This window comes from Macaca thibetana, chromosome 1 (assembly GCF_024542745.1).
Source record: "Macaca thibetana thibetana isolate TM-01 chromosome 1, ASM2454274v1, whole genome shotgun sequence".
Lineage (NCBI taxonomy): Eukaryota > Metazoa > Chordata > Mammalia > Primates > Cercopithecidae > Macaca > Macaca thibetana.
In genome coordinates this window covers 118,185,862-118,208,817 of record NC_065578.1, presented here as the reverse complement: position 1 = coordinate 118,208,817, position 22,956 = coordinate 118,185,862, and the positions used below count along the sequence as shown (strand labels likewise).

Below are 22,956 nucleotides of genomic sequence, written 5' to 3'. Positions count from 1 at the left end.
AATGACACAATAGCTTTTATTTCCTGAAAGCAGTTAAGAAGGATATTGTGACAATTCATGCACAGCAGCATCCCAGTAGAGACCTTAGAAATAATATGATAATAAATATGTAATGCACATGCTGCTATTCCCTACTCCTGTGTTCATGAAAGACATCACTAATCAATCTGGTACTCTTCCCTTTGAGCTTGGATTGGGCCTCATGCTTCTGAATTTCAAGCTCTCAAATGCCACATTCAAATGGCTAGAGTTGACATGTGTGTTGAAACTCATTTGCTCTCCCTTACTAAGAGGTTGTATTTTATCCTGGTCCACACTGACTCATAGTTAATTTGTAAATAATGACAAGAAGGAGGTCTTTCACAGGTAGATTAGGAGCATGACAAGAAACATGTTACGTTCTTTCTTCTAAGGACTGAGTCAGCAGAACATTTATCTCTAAATAGTAATATTTATCTTGTGTGAACTGAATTAAGATGTGTAATCACAACTCAAACCATGGTAGGGTCTTTGTAGAGGGAAGGAAAGTCACTTCCTCTGAGGCAACAAGCAGCATGTTTCAGAAGATCATTTTGAGAAATGAGAATCAATAGCAAGATCTTTCATTAGGTGTTTCTTTGTGGAGTTGAAAAACAGTTGTAAACATTGAGTCCTGCCACCACAGTGACTCTGCGAGGTAAAGGCAAAGTGAGGTATGTTTTGAGAGAAGAACAGCACTGAGGCCCAGAGGGGAAAAGAGACAGGCAGGTTGGACCCTAGAGAAGTTGCGCAACTTTATGTGAAACCTGAGGTTTCTTTGGGACTAACTTTTGTTTTAGGAGGGAGCAGAAGGCCAGCTCTGTTGCTGGTCTCAGAATCCCATAAGGTCAGTCCCTGGAACATTTTGCCATTGGATTGAGCAAAGCCTTCTTTTGCTGAAAATAATTAGAGCAATTTGGCTATACTAATTATCCTGCAGCCTAGTGGCCTTGGTATAAGAGGATATATTATAGAGCTAATCTCTTGGTGTGGACTGTAAACTGACCTTTTAAAGATGTTATCTGCCTCCCCCCATTATAAAATGGGTTATTTTGCTTGATCAGTGGAAAGTTGCTACATATGTTTCTTAACAGAGAATCAGAATATAGGAAAAGGCACTTAGCATGATGGAGACCCTGACTGTACTGTGATTCTTCATTGAGTCACCACTGGGGAGATGGCCAGGTGCTATGCTTCAGAAACCGAAGGAACAAATGGGGTCCATTGGTCAGCACCCTTAGCTGCTAGTTCCCCCGCACCACAAGATAACTCATGACCTTGCTCACATCTTGCAGAATCACAGATCATGGAACAAGATGCTGCGGAGGTCATTTTGTTTAGATCTTTGTCTCATAGGAGCATGCAGTTAACATCTCCATTTTAAAAATGAGGCAAAGGTTGCTCAGCAAGAGTAAGTGAAGTACTGCTGCTGGGGGAGATAGGGACAAGATTGAGGAGACAACCCAGGGTCTCAGCAAACAGGTCTTCTCACTTCACCACTTTGCTTCACCGAGTCTCAGTTTCCTCATCTCTAATGGGCACTTCATGGATTTAGCAAGTATAGATTAAGCATGGTATTTGGAGCACACTGAGAAATCTCTGCAGGGTAAATGATTAAATGTAGTAATGATAACTTACATTTTATAAGGCACTTTATAATTTACAAAGTGCTTTCCTCTGCACTATTTTATTTTGCTCATGCCTCATTGAGTTGGGTAAGTAGTAGGTTTCCTTCTCCACTTTTCACAGATGTGTCAACTGAGGTGCCACAGGGTTCAATGGCTCCTCAAGATCATATCTCTAGGTAGAGTCAAAATCAGGACTCACACTCCTGCTTTCTGATTCCAAGCCAGGACTAACACTCCTACCTTCTGATTCTGAACCCAGAGTTCCTTTCACCATAAAATGACAAACAATGCAGAGTTGACTGTGTTTACTATTCACTTTAATGACAGCAGAGAGTTTTCAGTGTCACAGCGTGGTAAAAATAGATGTTTAGCTGTGAGGACAAGGAGGTTCTTGGTAGCAAACAAACTGAGCTCACCAAAATGTTCTTCTCATGGGCAGGCTCTGTTGCCATGGCCTTTAGGAAAGCCTTGGCAGGCCTACCGGGGGCAGCCTCACTGACTCACTGTGTCCAGCTTCCCCTGGGGAGCTGCCTCTCAACCCCACTGCCAGATGCAGACATTGCCTTAGAGGACATGATGTGGAGGAATTTCTTCTGAGATACAGGGACCATTGACTAAGAGCACATCCCCAGTGAGGAGATGGGAGTGCAAGTCCCACAACAGCAGACTTGCTGTGCAGACTTTTGGCACACATAAAGAGAAAGAGCCTGGTGAGCTTGGGGTTCCTGTGCCACTAATGTTTTCCTGGGAGACAGGGAAAAAGAGAACCAGAGTAAAAGCAGCAAGGCCAAAGGAAAAGCCATGTTTTCATTCACTCAAAAATAATTTACAATTCATCTGCTTTCCCCAAGTAAGTAGATGAATATGGATTATAATTTATCCAACTTATACATATGTGTATGTGTGGTTAAAATAAAGATCAATGGAAAATAAGGAACCATACAGAGAAAGTAAGATGGTCTCAGGTGGTCATTTTAATACTCACTACTACATAGAGAAACACAACCCCTTCATCTTCATAATACAGATAAAAATATATTTTATTAAGATGCAGCATTAGTATTCTGTGCCATATTCTTTTGAAGCTTTCTTTCATTGTAAGTATCTGGCTGAGGGAAAATACATTTTGTTGCAGCAGAAGAGAGCTTGGAAAGTTGGATGTTTATTACACTTGAAGAAAACCTTTCAAACCAGTGTAGTCCTTAAGGCCTTTTAAAGTCATAGATTCCTTTGAAAATCTCATAAATCCCATACATCCTCGCCCCAGAAAAGCACACAAGCTTTTGCAAATGTAAGTTACCATTTTAGGTGACTTGTAAACCTCCAAAGCCTGTCCATTGACTTTAGGTTAATAACCTCTTCATTTAAATAATTAAAAGTCAGTGTTTTATATATATTTTTTCTTTATAAAAAGATTCATCTCTAACTATGGCTGTAGTTAAAATGTACATGTATAGCAAGTGTCATATAAAATATTCTGATATCTATGAAATTTCCTAGCCTATAGCATTTGCATTTCAAACTTGTACTCATTGCACATTCACTTATAGTTTTACTCTAGTCTTATTTTTTAAAAGATGCTATATATTTTATACTTTATTGTAATTTGCATTTGATAACACTCATGTAGTACTTGGTATAAAAAAGAAAATCTGCCTTCACTCGTAAATCAATGTTGATTATACGTAGAATATGGTATATAAAGTAATACTTTAATATATACAACAGCTCATACACCGTCAATAAGATCTCATCCTCCAGACTTGTAAATTCTTGGAAAAAATTACTTCCACATGTTCCTAAAAGTACTTAAAGATTTTTGACTGGTTGGTGGTCCATTGACTCTGAATATCTGACCTGTCAAAATGCCATCTTTAAACTCCAGTGATGCATAGAGGCTTGGAATTAGCCAGGGTTGAATTTATTACAGAACAAAGAGAGGTGATGATTAACACACCCATCTGAACAGTAGGGGGGGAAAATAATCCTTGAATGGATTAGATGCCATGATCCTAAAACCACATTCTCTGAGTGTTGGGTTCTTGCCCAGGAATGGGAGAGGCCAAACACTGATGCCTTTTAAATGACAGGGTGTCTCCAGGGAACTCTGGTTAGGGAAAGTGGGGTAGAGAGTTTGGGGTGAATTGAGAAAAAGCCTTTCTTTCTCCTGTGATCTATCAGATCGAGGACCTAGACCTGCTCTGTGTGCAGTAACCCTCAAAACTTATAGCCCACCTGATTAGTATTATACAATTATCAGTCTGCCTGTGTGGGTGGAGATTAATGTGAATATGTAAATAAATGGACTTAATTTTTAACCACTAACCAGAATTAACTTACAATTTTGGGGGGACTCTAGTATGCTGCTTGAAAGACTGGCATAAATGCTGCTAAGAAGATGAAGTGAATTCTTGTATACTGTCCCACTTAGTTGTGAAATAGGCTCTCTCAATTCACTGCCAATATCTGGTAGGTTCTGAAGACTCCCAGGCTATGTTTTCTGGGAAATTTATCTTTGTAAGAATAGTCCATGAACAGAGTACTAAACTCATTTTCAGATTGACTTTCCTATTCTCCTGTCTTTCCCCTTCTATGTGTTGCAAACTTTATAAAAAGTATGGATTTTTAAACAGCATTGTGTAATAGCATTGATGGAGATTGACTCTGAGAAGAGGCCTCCAACAGAAGGACGCCATCCTAAGAAGGAAACAGAACATCAGAGGAAAGTCATTTTGACCCCCATTCCCTGGGAGGAGGAGTGCTTGAATCGCAAGCCCAGGTGCCCAGGAAATCTCCTGTCACTCTGAGATGGGCTGGAACATGGTGCCATGTCCAAGCTTCTAAATACAGTTCAGGCTGGGTCATCATGACAGATGCTGAACTGGCACCACTGTGGGAATTGAAGTGGGAACTCTGACAGTGCTTAAATGCCATGGCCCCTGGGCTCAAAGTCTTCCTAGGCAGGGACAGGGAGAGGCAGGGCAAAGTCTTGTGGGGAGGAGGGTAGGAGCAACTTTGGCAAGGAAATCCTGCTGTCTCGGCGACACTGCCACTCTTTCAGAAGGCAACAGACACTCAACAACACACCAGGTATTTTGGAAGCTGTCCGTTTCTGAATTGCTGACACACTTGAAGGACACTGTCTCTTCAAGGGTCATTCTGACCCTTCAAGGTAGGTAGGCCTGGGGAAAAACAGAGGCTTGCTGAAGCCAGGGTGTTGACCATGGAATGAGTGGAATTAAGTGACATGGTCAGAATGACTCAAGGAGTCGGGAATGGAGTTAAGAATAACATGTTCACTTTGCGATTCCCAAGTCAGCCTTCTACACAGAAGACAGTGTAAGGCAATTGCTTACCTCACCCCACCCTCCTTTTCTTGGCCATCATAAAAAATCCACCCTGGGGTTAGCATCCTTTGATGACTCATTCCCCTTTGGGAAGAACTTTAGAGGAAAAAGAAGGACGGGAGAGACTTGGGAGGAAGACTTTTCCTGGAGGGTCTGGGAACTTGGGATGTGAGGGTGAGATTCTAAGTTTTGCAAGCATCTTAATCTGGGTTTGTTGAGTTGTAAATATAAAGACACTCAGTGATTTCATTCTCAATGATTGCCTTGTGCCCCGAAAGTGAATTTCTTTCTGCCATCAAAACATTTGATTTTAGGGTTTCTGAAGGTGGTGTGGGATGGTGGATGAGGTGAAGTTTTGAAATGGGAGAGACTTGGGTCAGTTTGTTCTCTCTGATACTTCTGGGTGGGTGGCAGTGGGCGTATTCCCTTGTAGAAGTCTCAAAATAGGGTTAAAATGCCTACGTTTCAGGCCTCCTGCTCATGCTCCCTGGGAGCCTCACCTAGGTACTAGATTTTTTTTCTGCCTTCCCAGTGTGTTTTCCTTATCCTGAGCCAGGTGAGTGTTTCTGACAAGGCTGTCCATCTGGAGTCAGGGCTTCCCGCAGCTTCTAAGCTCTGCCCTGTCCTTTCCACCTCTCATGGAACAATGCCTTTGAGCAGCTTCTTCAGCCTCAATTGCTCTCTCTGCTTCTCTGTTCAAGGTGAGAGTTTGCTCCCTAGCCCATTTTCCTTACTGAAAACCCAATGTACCTCTTTTCTTAGTGATCTACCTTTTTCTCTCTTCTTTTAGACCTTATCACTTTCCTTCTCAGATATTGTGCCAGCCATTGTGGACCAAGAGAGCATCACTCAAGCAGACCCACACAAAAGCAGGCTTCCTTACATGGCATTTTCATTGTTTCTTCTGCTTTTCCCTTTTTCTGCCTTTCCACCATTTCTCCTAACACCGTTCAATTTTGATAGTTTTGCTCTAGACCCTGAAATATTTTCTTCATCATGTGATCTTTTCCCACTCTATATTTTACATTTTCTTTAGTGAGGTTTGCATTTATTCATTTCAAAGTCGTCTTTCTGCCTCTCTGATAGGGACAGGAAAGTGACTGGGAAAAGACTTAACCCATATGATCATTTTCTGTTCCAAATGATGGAAAGCATTTATATTAAGTATATTCCTATTGTGCGCCAGCGGCTTCACTGAGACACATGGTAACCACTATCTCCATTTTAGATGAAGAAATTGGCTCAGAAAGGCTAAGTAGCTTGCCCAGTCATAATCTGGGTCTGTGGAATTCTAAAGGAGGTTTGTAATCTTTTCCCTTACTTCTCAGCAACTCTGGAAACCCTACTTCATTGCAGACAACAGAGACGCTGGATGTGTAGGGGACCTGGTGAGCACAGCAGTCATTCTGTTTCTGAAGGAGAAGGGTATCTCTGTCTCACTACCTCTCCCTTAGCATTACTAGCTCTAGCATTTGTAGAAGAACTTGATCCTTTCCTTATGTTATCCTCATGACTGTAAGCGCCTTCTCTTCTTGGGTTAATGTGGAGGAGAGTTAGTATCTGAGTATTTTCTTGGTGTTTGACTGACTGCTACTCACAGAAGTGACTGAACTCTTTGAACTCAGTTGAAACCCCTGAAAGATTTCGGGTCAGACCTCACCAATCAGTTTGACACAGCTCACAGTCATGCAAGGAAAAGCTGGTAGGATTCCAGTAGTTCAGGTTATAATGTCAGGAGGTGACCCTGGGATTTAATAGGGATTTCATTGGGAACATATCATGCAATTAAGACACCTCATTACTAGGGATATATTTGTCTCCTGGAAGAAGATGAGAAGAATGGTATTCAAGATTCTTCATCTGGCTCCAGCCTACCCTCCCAGATCTTCTCTGGCTATATCTCTTCTCTTACTTTGCTAAACCTACAGCATTTCATTCATTAATTCATTCAACAAAAACACTTTATTGAGTGCATAATAGGTGCCAGACACTGTTCCAGGTGCTGAGGATATAAGAGGAATAACACTGATGTGGTCAGAATGACATAGATTGCTGCTCTCTAAATACGTTTGGCAGATTTTATTGCCATGCCTCTGCCAGAAAATTCCCTTTTCCTAGAAGACCCCTCTCTTTCTTCCCCATTTCTGCCTTTGCATCTCACAGACATATCTTCATTAGGCCCAGAAAAAATCCCTGGACTGGGAGAGATTTCTCTCACCTCTAAACTCCCATAGGATTTTGTTGCTATTTCTCTTAGATAATAGTACCTGAAAATTAGCATTCATATGTCTGGATCTTTTTTGCTGATAAAGTATTAGTGCAAATACACATACATAGGCACCTTGTTAATAGTTCATAAAAGTTTCACAAAGTAGATACAAATGGTATCCTCATTTTACAAATGATAAAACAAAGGCTTAAGAAGTTAAGTGACTTGCTTAAGGTTAGATGGTTGGAAAGAGGAGAGATGAGCTCAAGAACTCAGTCTTTTGGATCCTAAGCCCCAGCATGCTGTCTGCTATGGTGGATTTTGACTATTCTACTTTTATTAGACTTATTTATGGATGTATCCTCTCTCCCTAAATGATTGTATAAGCTCCTGAGGACATGGATCATCTCTTATTCAATTTTGTGCCCCTAATAGCACCAAGTACATTGCCAGGCCCAGCCCAGAAAATGAATATTAGTTGCTGAACAAATGAATGATTCATTGAATGGATGAATTTTGATTACTGAAGAGGTTGTTACATTGTTGTCAGCCATGTTATATTTACTAAAGAGGATGGTTTTCTGTGTTTGCATGGTGAGTTGAGTAGATTTTAAACTTGGAGTAGTTGATGGTCTCCTGGGATCATCTGAAGGGCATTCCTGGCTGTACTCAAATGTTTATCCTACTTACATCTTTGAAACTGCCACCACCAGGAGCACTCTCTCCAGAAGTCACAGTTAAATTACACTTGTTTAGAAACTGGCTGCTTAGTTCTTCCCCTTTAGCGCATCATCATGAATTTGTTTATTTATTGGTGCTCAGTGGGAACATTCTAACAAAGCATACAGCAAATGCTTGTAGGGCCTTTGGAGAAAGGCCCACTTTTCACATCACAGAAATTAAAAGATCACTATGGCAGATATATAATGGTGCTATGACAGTGGCTGGTGTCGGAGGTGGTGGTGGGAGGTTGGAAGTAGTGGTTGCAAAGAGCAAATAAACATTGACTTGGGGATGAGACAATGTATTGCTTCACCCAGGAAAAATGCGAAGAGCCTTAGGAAGGGGCCTGTGTTGATAGCCGCTCACCTGAAATTGACAGGTAAATCTTGAAGACCACCCAGTTTATCAGAATGAACTTTTGAAGGACCTTTGGTGCAGGAGATACTTAGGTTGAACATTTCCATGTGACTTGTGGCCAATTTTTGATTATTCCATCAAAATAAGCAAACAGTGTGATGAACACACTGTCTGTGTGTTCATGAGGAATATTTTCTAAACCAAAAGTTGGTCTCATAAACATTAATTTTGTGGGAAGAATAAAATAAAATATTTGAAATTAGGACTGTTTTAGAAAATTCAGTACCCATATTTCTTTCTTTCTTTCTTTCTTTCTTTCTTTCTTTCTTTCTTTCTTTCTTTCTTTCTTTCTTTCTTTCTTTCTTTCTTTCTTTTTCTTTCTTTCTTTTTGTCTTTCTGATATGCTTGGTCATTGGTGTAGAATCTTATATGTTGATTTGACACTTTATTGTTTATGAAGTGCTTTCACATACATTATTATCAGCTGAATTCTCTTCAAGCGTAGATATCCACTTAGGACCATCAAAAACGTTTGGGTCCTACACTCTGACTTGAGTTAAGCCTAAATAAACCAAATTCTGCACAAGTAGGATCCACTTCAGTTGCCTTCTGTCTTTCAATGCTTCCATTAAAAATTTCTCAAAGTCCAAACATTTTCCAAGTACCTTGTTATGTTTTACTTATTGGTCTAGGCTAAAGCAAAAGGGTGATTTGACATTGAGAGTGATCTTTAGTGTCTATCACATTTGGATCTTTTACCTAGGTTGGATTGGGCATAGGAAGTGAAATACAGCAAAAGAGGCCTTTTATACTTGTACTTGCTTATTAATAATGTTAAGTTGATGAAGAGAGCTAAAATATTCCTGAATGTAACTGCCCTTTTACTGATAGGGGAAAATTCCCGTCAGACCTTTGTTTGAATTTTCCCTTCTCAAAAAACCGACAGTTTTAATTTCCATAGAGCTAACTTCTGATTGAGCAGCCTGAGCATTAACTCTGCATTTCTGAGTTCAGAGTAGAATGTGCATAACTCTGCAGTTCTAGTTCTGAAAAATGGGCAACAGAGTATAGTGAAAAGAGCATCAACTCTAGTGTCAGACTAATTCAATTCCCACTCTGACACCCCCCATTTATATACTGTGAGAGAAGCCTTTTATTCATGTCATGCCTCAGTTTTCTTATATATAAAATGGCAGCAATAATGCCTACTTTAAAGGTTTCTGTGAAAATTATATGAGATAATAATGTATATAAAGTGCCTAATACAGTACTTGCTACTTCTCTTCCTTTTTGTTCATTTCCAGCTTCAAAGCATGCTGGATCACTAGAGGTTGAAACTTTTGCATATTGTTCTAGGCTAAAGCAAAGTTTTTTATAATTTCATCTTTTATTTGAAATTTCAACTTTAAACAATTTTAACTTTTGTTTTAGATCTAGAGGATACCTGTGCTATCCTCTAGATATCCTTGTTACATGGGAATATTGCTTGACGCTGAGGTTTAGGGTACGAATCCCATCACCCAGGCAGTGAGCACAGTATCCTATAGGTACTTTTTCAACCCATGCCTCCCTCTTCCACCATGTAGCAGTCTTCAGTGTCTGTTGTTCCCAAATTTATGTCCATGTGTGCTAAATGTTTAGCTCTCACTTATAAAAGAACATGAGATAATTGGTTTTCTATTCCTGTTTTTATTTTATTTTATTTTTTTGAGGCTAGATCTCATTCTGTTGCCCAGGCTGGAGTACAGTGATGCTATCACAGCTGGCCGCAGCCTCGACCTTCCCAGGCTCAGGTGATCCTCCCATCTCAGTCTTCCAAGTAGCTGGGACTACAGGCACGTGCCATCATGCTTGGCTAATTGTTGAATTTTTAGTAGGGATAGGGCTTTGCCATGTTGCCCAGGCTGGTCTCAAACTCCTGGGCTCAAGCGATCTGCCTGCGTCAGCTTTCCAAAGTGCTAAGATTACAGGCATGAGCCTCTAGGCCTGGCCTGCTCCTGTGTTAATTCACTTAGGATTATGGCCTCCAGCTGCATCCATGTTGCTGCAAAGGACATAATTTCATTCTTTTTTATGGTCGCATAGTATGCCATGGTATATATGTGCCACATTTTCTTTTTCCAATCTACTATTGGTAGGCACCTGGGTTGATATCATGTCTTTGCTATTTTTAATAGTACAGCAATGAACATACAAATGCATGTATCTTTTTGGTTAAATGCCTAATATACAGAATCTATAGGGAACTTAAATCAATAAGCAAAAAACAACCCCATTAAAAACGGGCAAAGGACATGAACAGACACTTCTCAAAAGAAGACATACAAGTGGACAATAAACATAGGAAAAAATCCTGAGCATCACTAATCAACAGAGAAATGCAACTCAAAATCACTATGAGGTACTATTTCACACCAGTCAGAATGGCTATTATTAAAAAGAGAAAAGAACAACAAATGCTAGCAAGGCTGTGGAGAAAAAGAAATACTTATACACTGTTTGTGGGAATGCAAATTAGTCCAGCCACTGTGGAGAGCAATCTGAAGCTTTTTCAAGTAACTTAAAACAGAGGTTGAACCTTTAATGGCATTGAGGCTTTGCCGGCTCACCAAGAAATAGATATAAAAAATTACTACTACCACTTCTTTGCAAAGACTCTCTCAAAGGCTTTGATCTCAGGGATGACTTTGAGTCCTTGCTATGGTTCTATGTATCGCTGAGAGAGGTGCTGCTTGTTAAGTGGAGAGTGCTGTAGGCAGCTGGTGAGATATGATGTGCCCTTAGTCTCCTTAATTGGCTTATTGGCATGGGAATTGCAGGCTTCAGGTTACTCCCTTTTCCCAAATAGAACTTGGAGGGCATGGAGAGCTCAGAGACACCATTCCATTACTAAAGCCATCTAACAGGCTCATTTGAGTGTTTGCTATCATCATAATTTTAGTTTAATCCAACCTGGGTTATAGTTCATTCCCTTGAAGCTCTGGACTGAGTATCAAATTTGGGCTCAGTTCGTACTCAGGTCAGTGCCAAATGCTCTGCTTCTGCCATATTTAGAGTTACTCTATGAAAAGTTTCATCACCAGCATTCTCTAAGCTACCTGATAAAATCTGATAGCCCACAACCAATTTCCACTGCAGAGGTCCTCTGGAAATAGGAACTTACTTGCTTCTGGTACAGAGAGGGCTGCCTGGGTTTTAAGATTCTGGTATCTGCCCTTCTATGAATGGGAGCACTGAGATAGTCATGAGAGTTTTGGTTTTACAGGCTTTGGGATTTATAAACTAGATCAAGAAGTGGCTGTCCTACCAATATCAGATAGGAAACACCATTCAATGTGGTTGTGTACCAGTATTTGGCAGAAAAGAAAGTAAGATGAATTGTCTATCATCTGGGTTGGGTTTTTCTCCTTTAATTGTTTCAAACTATTTTCTTCCTTGGGGAAAATATGACAGCTGAGCTGCAGTCTTACAGAAGTGACACTGTGCATCCAATCTCAGAGCATTCTACATCTCTTATCTGACTCTACAGCCAGCTTACACATTTCACATAGAAACCAGGCTATCTTGCATCATTCACACAGGAGGTGTGGCAAAGCATTAAACTGAGCTTATGGAATTCATGGTCTGAATAGAAGACAGAGCTATTACTACCTGCAAGTAAAAGAAAACATTAGTATGTAGATGATAAAGTCTAAACTCCATATCCTGACACCCAAGATCCTCGGCCATAAATTTGTGTTTGTTCCCTGACGTCCCAAGAGTTTAGAAGAGTGACTGGCACATAGTAAATGTTCAATATGCAGTCATTTAGTTGAGTTGAACCTGACCTTCCACCTTCATCATTTATCTTACTTCCTCTCTCCCTTTACATAATCTAAACTCTGACATACCAGTTTGTTTGTAATTCTCTAAAACTCCAAATCCTTAATCATTGTTATTCCCACTATCTGAAATTCTTTCCCTATCATTTTGTTGCTTATTGGTTTCAAATTTCTATTTAAAGACCATATTCAAATGTTAGCTCATAAAGTCTTCTCAATCATCTTATCGTTGACTTGCTTCCACTTCGAAGCTCCTCACCACTTTTCCCCACCTTTGCTGGAGTACCTGTCACAGTCAGCCTTCTTTAACAGTTTCCATGTCCTTTCTACCAAATTGTGAGCTCCTTCAGAGCAAGAACCCGTTTTATTTGTCTTGGTCCATTAATATGTAATCTAGTCAAGGCAAAGCAGAAATATTTGGTGACATAAAAATGAAATTAAATGTAGTCTTCTGTGCTGGAAATCCTTAGGCAATAGAATGGATGTAACCTGGACTCTGGCATCAATAATGTATAAAATGGCGATAATAATAATAACTCTTAGGCTTGCCTGTACTAAATGACGTTATGCATGTACAGTCTTGGCAGAGTGCCTGACAAATAGTAAGAGCTCAATAATGTTGGCCATGAACTCTTTGTGTTAGTTCTTGTGAGCTTATATTCATCTCCCTGTCCAAAGTCAATAATATTATTATCAATAGAACCATTACACTATACTTTATCATAAATATATAACTATTTTTTTAGCAGAAAGGTATCTTATACCCCTACCCCCATGGTAAAGATAAGGAAACTGAGGCCAAGTGAACCAAAGAAACTTTAAAGATCCCACTGCTGATCAGTAGCAGAGCCACAGGAGTATATGTGCTTTGTTCACTGTAGTAACGAATAATTCCTCAAAATTAACTGTTAAGTGGAGATGCCAGGACTGTAAAATATGCTTTTAAAATGTCTAATTTTGATATTAAGTTTTTATTAGAATAAAAGTGTATGCAATTTAGGCATTTTCTATATATGGTAAACAAATAAACCTATTGTAGTTGGTTTGCTTTTGTTAGACTCGGTGGTCTCTAAGCTGTACTACTAATCCACTCGTTAAACATTCAAGTTAAAAGGGACTTTATAGCACTTCTAATTAAATGTGCATGTGCTGTGCCATAAAGATTAATGAAATTGGGGACCAGAATAGTCATGTGACTTGGCCAAAATCAAACATATTTAAGCCACCTTAGTTGTGAGGATGGTTAAAATAGTTAAGGGGTGTTACAGAATTGCCAGCTGTTTTGGCTGGGTTGAACCTAGTATGCTTTTGGGGAGATCTGACCGTTGGATCAGGATGGAGAAGACCTACATTCTAGTACATGTTAGTTTTCAATTTCTCTTGTTTCAATGTCCTTGTCCACAAAATAGACGTAAAAATACATGCTATGTCTACTTTATCAATGGGAATACAATATTAGGTAATGTGTAAAATATAAATTAAAAGTTATTTTATTATTATTGCTAGAGTGAGAATTGAACTTACTCTAAGCTACTCAACTTTCTGTGGGAACTTAGTGTTACAGTATGCATTTTATCAAAGTGAAATAGGTCAGAGATAGAAAGTAAAATGATGGTTAAAATATCTTTTTAAAGAATTTTTTTGGGGGATGAAAATAGATATGTTGCTTTGGCCCTGTGAGTCGCAAAATGTTCTCCAGTGATTTGTAACTGGCTCAGCGCAGGTTACTTAAGTTTTCTTCTTTAGCTGCCTTGGTTATGTGTAACATTTTATGCTCCTGATTTACTTAAACTTCTGTTGAAATATTATTCTGACAGTATCTGATAGCCAAGAAATTCTGCATCATTCATATGAGTTCCTAATAGTTATTTTTTGTGGACAGGAAGTCATAAATTGCCAAGAATAAATGAACTTGAAAATACAGAGGTGTTTTTTGATCTTTAAGGGACTGACTGATTATATTTCTAAATGGATGATTTAATTTGATTAAAATAACCAGCCGTGTGTTTCTTCATGACTTAGATAACTTGATTATACATCCTAATTAACAGTTAAAAATTTTGATCTGGTTAGCCAAAATATTTTCTGTAACTATGATTTAGAAATGTATTTTACAAAAGATTAAATTTTATTTTTGCCTAGCCTGTTAATCTTGACTCTGAGGTTACTATTTTAAGGGTTTTGTAGGGTTGCTTACCCCTAACTCTTCAAGAAGCTTTTTAAACAAAGCCTCTATAAAAGTAACAGTAACTTTATTTCAAGATTATAATATTTAAGAAACTAATGAGAATAGAAGATTGCATGTACATTCATGTTATTGCACATGTGTGCTGTTGCTTACATTCTTGATATAAAAGTCACTGGATCCTATTTTGTGAGAGAGTGAAAATTCAGAAGTTCAGGGTATTTCCAATTAAATAAATGTCTTTGAAAATCCTCTCCATGGACAAATACTGCCTATGCCTCCACAGACTTACCCATTTCCTTTCTATGAACCCTGGGTTCCCCAGGAGTGTTCTTGCCCTCTTGGATCTCTTTCTCTTCTGGACTCCTAAGAGACTTCTGGGACAGGAAAACTGTGTGGCAGTTATTTGTGTTGCTCTCTGATTATTTTTGAATGCTCCTAGTCTCCACTGTACTGTACTTGAAGAGGGGTCCCATTGTGTACTTCGTTATTTCCCAGAATCTAGCACAGAGCTGGGCACATAGTAAGCACTCAATAAACACATAATTAATCAACACTAACTGGGAAATTTCTTAAGGTCTTGGATTCTGTTTCTAATTATCTGCATGGTACTTCATCTAAGGCCATATGCTGATAGGTGCTTATTGATTGATTTGATTGAAGCTATAAACCCTTATAGAATACCCACTCAATTATTTAACTCCTATGGTAATGTGAATCTGAGCCCCCAGTCTTTTTCCTTATTTAAACTCGTCTTGTTCAAAGAATTTTAAATTTGATGTTTCTAATTGAGGTTACCTGGGTTAGCACTTGCACTGGGGAGGATTCTTACATACTGGTCATTAGAGGTGGAATCCTTAAGTTCATTCTTTCTCATTGCACATTGAGGACCTAGGCCCCCCTGTGGTTAAATGGCGTGTCTAAGGTTATTCATTAATTCATCTGATGTTACATTTTGAGTCCCTCTTTTGTTCCAGATGACATACTGAGTTAAGGGTAAAGTCTCTTATTTCATACTTCTCTAGCCGTAGTCCCAATTCCAATCTCAACCTCAATTTAGCTACCATTAAATACTTATCTCTTAGTGTAGTGATACCTTTCCTTCCCTTTCCCACTTTCTAAACATACATTGGAGAAATCGTATGTCCAAAATTTCTGCTGGGTCCTACTTAAGGTGTATGTTTTCATTTTTTTTGTAATTGTGGCACTTTATGGTGGATTTCATAGCTCTTCACTTCCAAAGCTAGGACAATAATATATTTTAAAAATCTTGTTTTGAGGAATTTTTTGAAAAATGTACCCTATTCATGATAAGTGAGGAGCTCTTAAAATATCCCGGAAACAAAATAGGATTTGGGAATCTATGTCTCAGGGGACATGAATTAGTGTGTTTGGCTGAATGTGTGATGATATAATGGCTCTGCCACTGAAAGGCGTATAGAATCAGGCTAGGATATAGATTTGTCACTCAGCAACAGCTGTCATCTTAGATAAGTAGTTCTACTTTTCAGTGCTTGGAGAAGACCAAAAAATAGCTGCTGTTTAGTCCTAGGTATAAAATTATGTGCTTAGACATATAAAACCTAGTTATAAAAGTTTATAGTTGTTTTTTGTTGGGGGGAGCAGAGGAGGAGGGAGAATGAAGTGACTACAGTAGTGATTATGGGTAAACTGAAGTTTTTGGTCAGAAACTTCCCCTTTATTTAGAAGTTTGGTTTGGTTCTTTAACAACCTGAGTATCTTCACAAGTGACAGGTGAGGAATTGGGGAGATAGATAGAAATGACATTTTTTCCCCTGTGGACACTTTATTCTCTGTGGGCTTTGACACAGCTGTTAGATATTCTTGCCAGAAATGCTGCCTGGGGTTGCAAGAGAAAAAAGTCAGTGACAAAAGGAAAGAAAAGTAAAGGAACCATGGGATGTATTTTTCACAGGGCTGCAAACCTGCTGCAGGTAAGTGAGGTTGGCAGCAACATGATTTGGCATTCTGTCCCGTTCTTTTTCCATCTTACTAGTGCCAAGGACTGATGCTCAAGAAGCTCTGACCCTTGACACCATTGAAAAGTCACTTGTCAGAGTACAGCACTTGGTTCCAGCCTTTACTCATGTATATATTTAAATCCAAGGAAAGCAATCAGAATTCTAGATTTAAGGGTGGGTTAAAGAAATGGATTCTTAGGCTTGACTTGCAGCATCATTTGACCTAAGAAAATTATACTAGATAATCTGAATTTGAAAAATTTTAGGACATACAATTCTTGGCATTAAGCTCCTAAAGGTAAATATTTTAAATTCTAGAAAATCTTCCCTGGTAAATCTGGCTCTAGCCTTCTCCATTAGTCAACTTCCCCTGCCCCCCAGCCCCACTTGTCTTCAGGAGTACAGAAGACACAGGAAAGGACCATCTGGCCCAGCATGCCAACTTTTTATTTGGTTGCTCTCAATCCCACCTTCCTGTTTGGATCACCCCTCCCCTCTGCCCATACTTCAGAAACCAATCAAGGTGTCTCCTGAACTCATTTATTCCCTTTGTTTCAACTGCCTTTTGGGGTAACTTTTTCCATATGCTTACATCCTTGACTCACAACAGAGGTTTTTTTCCCCATCCAAAATGGCCTGATTAGACTCTTAGGAAAAACCATTTACTCAAATATATGACAAAGTACTTCTAAAGATCCCAAGCAGCTTTTCATTACTTTTGATGGCCATAGCTTATGTAAGTAGAGGAAAAATTTCTGTGTTTAAAATAGCTGACAGGCAGCGACGCTGAGTGGTATGGAATTGAAGAACATATTGTTAGCACTGAATCTTTACTCACACAAATGAAGTAGTCTAATCTAGGTTTGGACCTATAATTTATAATTATTTTAGTTTAATTTGGCATTTATTTTGTTGACCCAGTTTGGCCTCATTCCCTTCAACATGGTGACATTAGTACTATTTATATTGCCTGTTGTGGACCAATTTTCTTCAGCTGTTGCTAAAACTTACTAAAATGCCAGATGTCATGTTGGAAACACGAAACCTGAAAGAAGGTCATAAATCACAAAAACAAACCATAAAAAATAATAAAATACCCTGAGTGCTGTGCTCTGGAGCTTCCCAGCTTTAAGTCTCCTTTTGTTTACCCCTCTCCCCACTTCACTGCGTTTCCCACCCCCATCTTTTAGGGCCAGGGGTGAGGGGAGCTCAGCAGTTTCTCACCTAAGGCTTGATTGTTTATTTTGCAGATTCTGAGCAGAGCACTGGTTCAGATTCTGAGGTACTCACTGAGCGGACTTCCTGCTCCTTCAGCACTCACACTGACCTGGCCTCTGGCGCTGCAGGCCCTGTGCCTGCTGCCATGTCTTCCATGGAGGAGATTCAGGTGGAGCTGCAATGTGCTGACCTCTGGAAGCGGTTCCATGATATTGGAACTGAAATGATCATCACCAAAGCAGGCAGGTAAGGACAAATTCCTTTGAGTGGCCAGATTCAAAGAATTTGCAGAAGTAGGAGCCATTACATTCTTCCATTCTTATTTATTTGTGATGGCATCAATAAAACCAAAGCAGCTTGCGCTCACTTTTCTGCATTTGGACATCTTGGTAAAGTGGTTCTGTTGTGTTTGCTGTGATTGTATTATGTTCCTCCAAGGGCCATTCAAATGTAAGTCATGTAAATCACAAACATTTTCCACCTACAAATGTATTTCAGCTAATACTGAAAGTCCATGGTATCTTAACAGCCAAAATATAAACAATTATGCTACTTTTGTGTTTTCAAAGCCAGTGTACATAATCTTACATGTCATGGGGAACAAAAATCCCATCTTACTGATTATGAGCTGTTTTCATGAACATAGCCATTTAAAGTAAAATAATATTTTGATTGGGTCCAGTTTATCTACAAGTATATAAGGAAACCTCCCAATACAATAAGATATTTCCAAAGCAAGTGTTTACTTCACCATTAAATACTTTCAAGAACTTTGCTTCCCAAATAACAACTTGCATCTTCTAAAGTATTTAAAGAAACAATGCTTTTGTAATAATTTTTAAAAAAAGAATTGGCTTGATGCATATTCTGAGCCCTGTTGATGGTCCATTGTGTTTTATCATTGACTTGAAATTATCACACAACTTTATTGGTGACCTATGGAATTTCTTGCAAAACTGTTTTTCTAGGATTACAAAGTTTTAAAAACACAGCTTCTCTTGATATAGACACTTTTAGTTAAGTGTGTTTACTCCTTTATTGGTGTGTTTCAGCTTTCCATAGTTAAGTATCTATTTTGTGCTGGACACTCAACACACACCTTTGAAACTTACAGGAATCCTATGAGGTTGGACATAATCATCCCATATATGGATTAGCATGCAGAGGATGAAAGACATTAATTAGCTTGTCTGAGGCACATGGGTACTAAGAGGCAGTTCCAGAATTCTGCATAAACCTGTGTGGCTCTAAAACAGTGGTCTCAACTCTGAACTGTTAAGAAATGGTTGTAGTTCTTGCCCCTTGGATTCAAAACGAAACTGTTTAGATAAAATTAAATTTGGGCCAGGCATGGTGGCTCACGCCTGTGATCCCAGCACTTTGGGAGGCCAAGGCGGGTGGATCACCTAAGGTCAGGAGTTCGAGACCAGCCTGGCCAACATGGCAAAACCCCGTCTCTTTTAAAATTACAGAAATTACCTGGACGTGGTAATGGGTGCCTGTAATCCTAGCCACTTGGGAGGCTGAGGCAGGAGAATTGCTTGAAGCCAGGAGGCAGAGGTTGCAGTGAGCCGAGATCATGCCATTGCACTCCAGCCTGGGTGACAGAGCAAGACTCTGTCTCAAAAATAAAAAAATAAATAAATTTTGGACTAAGCTTTTCAGCATATAGGAATAGTTCATTGAAATTAAGCAAAACAATTATGCTACTTTTGTGTTTTCAAAGCCAGTGTATATAATCTTACATGTCATGGGGAACAAAAATCCCATCTTACTGATTATGAGCTGTTTTCATGAACATAGCCATTTAGAGTAAAATAATATTTTGATTGGGTCCAGTTTATCTACAAGTATATAAGGAAACCTCCCAATACAATAAGATATGACAAAAACATGAAGTTAAAATAAAGCTGAAATTTTGTTTATCTTCTTTCTCTTCTGGAACTCTCTTCCTTCTCTCAGTAGTGAATAAAACCATTAAAGGCTTCCTAGGGGGAGCAGCTGGGCTGGATAATTGTGTTCAATACCATCTCTTTTTTGTTGCTTGGGTCTCAGTGTACTTCTGTTCCACATTTTGGGGTGTAAAGTCTTGGAAGAAACAAAGTCACTCAAGGAAAATTTTTTTAAGGTTTTGGTAGAAGAGTTGGTTTGGAGAGAGGAGAAATATTACATTTTTTTTTTGTCTGTAAGATTTTCCAGTTTTCTTTTTGGGTTTTTACTTTATTACTCTTGGGTCTGTGCATTCCAGTCATGTTTGTTCCTGACATCACTCCTTTATTCCCTGTCCTTCAGTGAATTGAGTTAATTTGAGCATCTCTTTGACAACCCTCTTGTGACTCATTTTGTAATTTCTTCTGCAGTATTTTCATTTCCGTATCTCTGATTTCACAAATTCACCTTAATATCTGGATACTCTACATATTCCCCAAGACAGACACATAGTTTTTTCTTTAGTAATAATTGAAATCATGTGTTTAAGTTTAGAAACTACATCAATGCATTCAGTTGTCTCAACTGTTGTTACTACATCTAATTCTTTTTTTTTTTTTTTTTTTTTTTTTGAGACGGAGTCTCACTGTGTCACCCAGGCTGGAGTGCAGTGGCGCGATCTTGGCTCACTGCAAGCTCCGCCTCCTGGGTTCACGCCATTCTCCCGCCTCAGCCTCCAAGTAGCTGGGACTACAGGCGCCCGCCACCACGCCCGGCTAGTTTTTTGTATTTGTAGTAGAGACGGGGTTTCACCATGTTAGCCAGGATGGTCTCGATCTCCTGACCTCGTGATCCACCCACCTCGGCCTCCCAAAGTGCTGGGATTACAGGCTTGAGCCACCGCGCCCGGCCCTACTACATCTAATTCTTTTCAGGTAATTCTGAAACAACTCAGAATCATACAAATAAGGCTTTCTCTTCTGTGAATTTTCTTCATTCCTTCTCATTCTCCTGGTTGATTTCTTGCTTCTCACTCATTTTTCTTCCTGTACAGTATTGTCAGTATTATTTTCCATTTTAATTCCAAACTCCATCTTCTTAGTTATGTTAGTTATATATGGCTTTCTCTCCTTTTTCTCACTTAGATGATCTTCGTCAACATCTACCTCCTCCCACACCCCGAACTGTGATCCTATTGATTCAGAGCTACTGAAGTCTATAGAGCCCTTAGTCTTTGAGTGTACCAACCCAACCTGCATAATCAGCACCATGGACAGAGGTGCTTGCAAGGATTAATGGGTTTAGAAGACAAAAGAACTGTCCTAAATTTAGCCATAAAATTAAAACTAAACACATCTCTTTTTATAAAACATGAAAGATTAACTTTCCTTTAGAATGTTGTGACTTCACTTGATATTCTATGCTAAAATGTGACAAAAAGAAAAAAAAGACTTGCAAAGATTTTAAGAAGAGAATTCAAAGGTAGTCACAGAATTTTAAAGCGGGGGGGGGGGGGCACCATGGAGATTATCTAGTCGATTTCCTTTGTTTTATAGGTGATGGGGTTAAATGACTTATCCAAAGTCACATAGTTCATTCATTTTAGAAGCTGGATACTGGAAAGAGATGGGTAGCTTCTCCATTGAAGGTCATATAACTGTTCCAGACAAAACAGATACTGAATTTAAAAATCTAACATCTTTCTTTGTAAAGTTATGAAGAAAAGAAGTCTCTCTTTTTCATGTAATACAGCCTCTCTAGGTGACGGGGGGAAACCATATTTTCTTATCTCAGGTAATAAGTGAGAGGACTTTTGCCCTATCTCTGGCAAGATGCCCTCCAAACATTTACATATAGAGGGAAGCTATAAATCTGTGTTATTAAGAAGGGAATTACTTATCTGTATTTAAATGTATAGATTAAGGTTGCCAAATTTTTGGAATTAATTAATGCAAATTAAAGTGCCTAACCTATAGTGAATGTTAGATTTAGTCAATATGAGTATCCCATCATCAAATTTCATTAGCCCACCATAAGACAAAAGTATGAGGCTTTTAAATAAAAATTGTGAGGGTAGGGGGAGAAATGATCTTTTTAAAATGATATACCCATAGAAGCTTCTGAAGAGTAATAAGGTGAGAAAGATGAAATAGTTACATATTAATTTTGTAACTATATAACAATTAGCCACCATCTCTATTACAGGACTGTGATCCTTCTTGTGCTTTCCCTCAGATATGATTATGATGTCACTGACCTACTGCCAGGGGATATTAGCCTTTTGGGTTGCTTTTCCTGGATGAGTAGTGAGTGTGTAACTAGCACAGAGAGCTTCTCCTGTGACCAACCAGTACCTATTTGCAAGATGGCTGTCTGAGGTCAGGGTATAGTCTATGGCCATGAAATGGAGCAAAGCCAATTAGGCCATATGTGGATCAAGCCTGTGACCTTGACCTCATTAGCACTGTGCTCTGCCCAGCTTGACTAACTAGCCCCAGATGGTTAAGCTTAATGCAACATTTTGCATACAAGTAGCCTCGAGCACATTCAGGTCAATCCAAATTTTTGAACTGAGGACTTTTTATGTCCGGCTTGATACAAAAGAGCTTGAGCGTGATGTTTTTCTTCTTTCTTATGGTTAAAGAAGAATGGTGAACTTTATTCTAGACTTATTGAAACTCAATACCTCTTTTGGGCTGCTCTGTCTCCTCCTCTCTTCAATTATGAGAGAAGTTGTAAAGTGCTATATCCTGACCTCACTTGCTTTGGCAAGTTTAACAAGCCATTGTGGTAGAAACAAGGTATTGCCCAGAGGCCACGAGAATTCATTTGGTATTTGCTTCCAATTCCACAGGGTCCTTCTTCTGACACACACGTTGACAGCCTGAGAACTTGCAGAAAATTTTCTACAGTTTTACACATTAAAAAATCTTGGTGGTTCTTTGTTTGGAGACTGGTCACACCTTCCTTTTTTCTTTTTTACTTGAGAGACTATTTTTAGAGTGGTCATTTTCAAATAAACTCAGTTGAAAATATTTTATGGTAACTTGCAATAAACTGAAAAGCTCTTTGGATTATAAGAAGAGTGTAAGTTGCTGTACTAACCTTTAAAAAGATTATAGCTATACCTGATGCAAATGATGAGTTGATGGGTGCTGACGAGTTGATGGGTGTAGCACACCAACATGGCACAAGTATACATATGTAACAAACCTGCACGTTGTGCACATGTACCCTAGAACTTAAAGTATATATAAAAAAGAAAATATTATAGCTAATAGGAAATGTATGTCTGGCTACACACATCCACACACATGCCTATGTATACATGTATATCACAACAAAGATTAACTAAAAATACAAAGCAGGGTTGAACCCTTGGAGAGTATGAATCATCAAATAGGTCAATTTAAGTTAAGAAGAGATACTAGTTCAGTAGTATAAGTCTCCAGTATATTTTGTAGTGATAATTTCCAAGGTGAAAAAAATTGGCCAACTTTGAGAATTAGAGGACATTAGAATTTGATGTGCTTAGAGTA

General features: G+C 38.9%; 1 protein-coding gene across 2 annotated transcripts in view; it reads left to right on the top strand.

Moving 5' to 3' along the window:
• The window catches only part of TBX15 (T-box transcription factor 15), a 106,241-nt gene that overhangs the window by 38,122 nt on the left and 45,163 nt on the right, over positions 1 to 22,956 (top strand). Inside the window, exons 1-2 of one of the 2 annotated variants that reach the window (XM_050748593.1) lie at positions 4,535 to 4,818; positions 17,521 to 17,734. In XM_050748593.1, the coding sequence (XP_050604550.1) occupies positions 17,634 to 17,734 (101 nt within the window). In that variant the 5' untranslated portion in view covers positions 4,535 to 4,818; positions 17,521 to 17,633. Of the gene's footprint in view, positions 1 to 4,534; positions 4,819 to 17,520; positions 17,735 to 22,956 lie in introns of those variants that run through there. The other variant, XM_050748587.1, reaches the window with a different exon arrangement.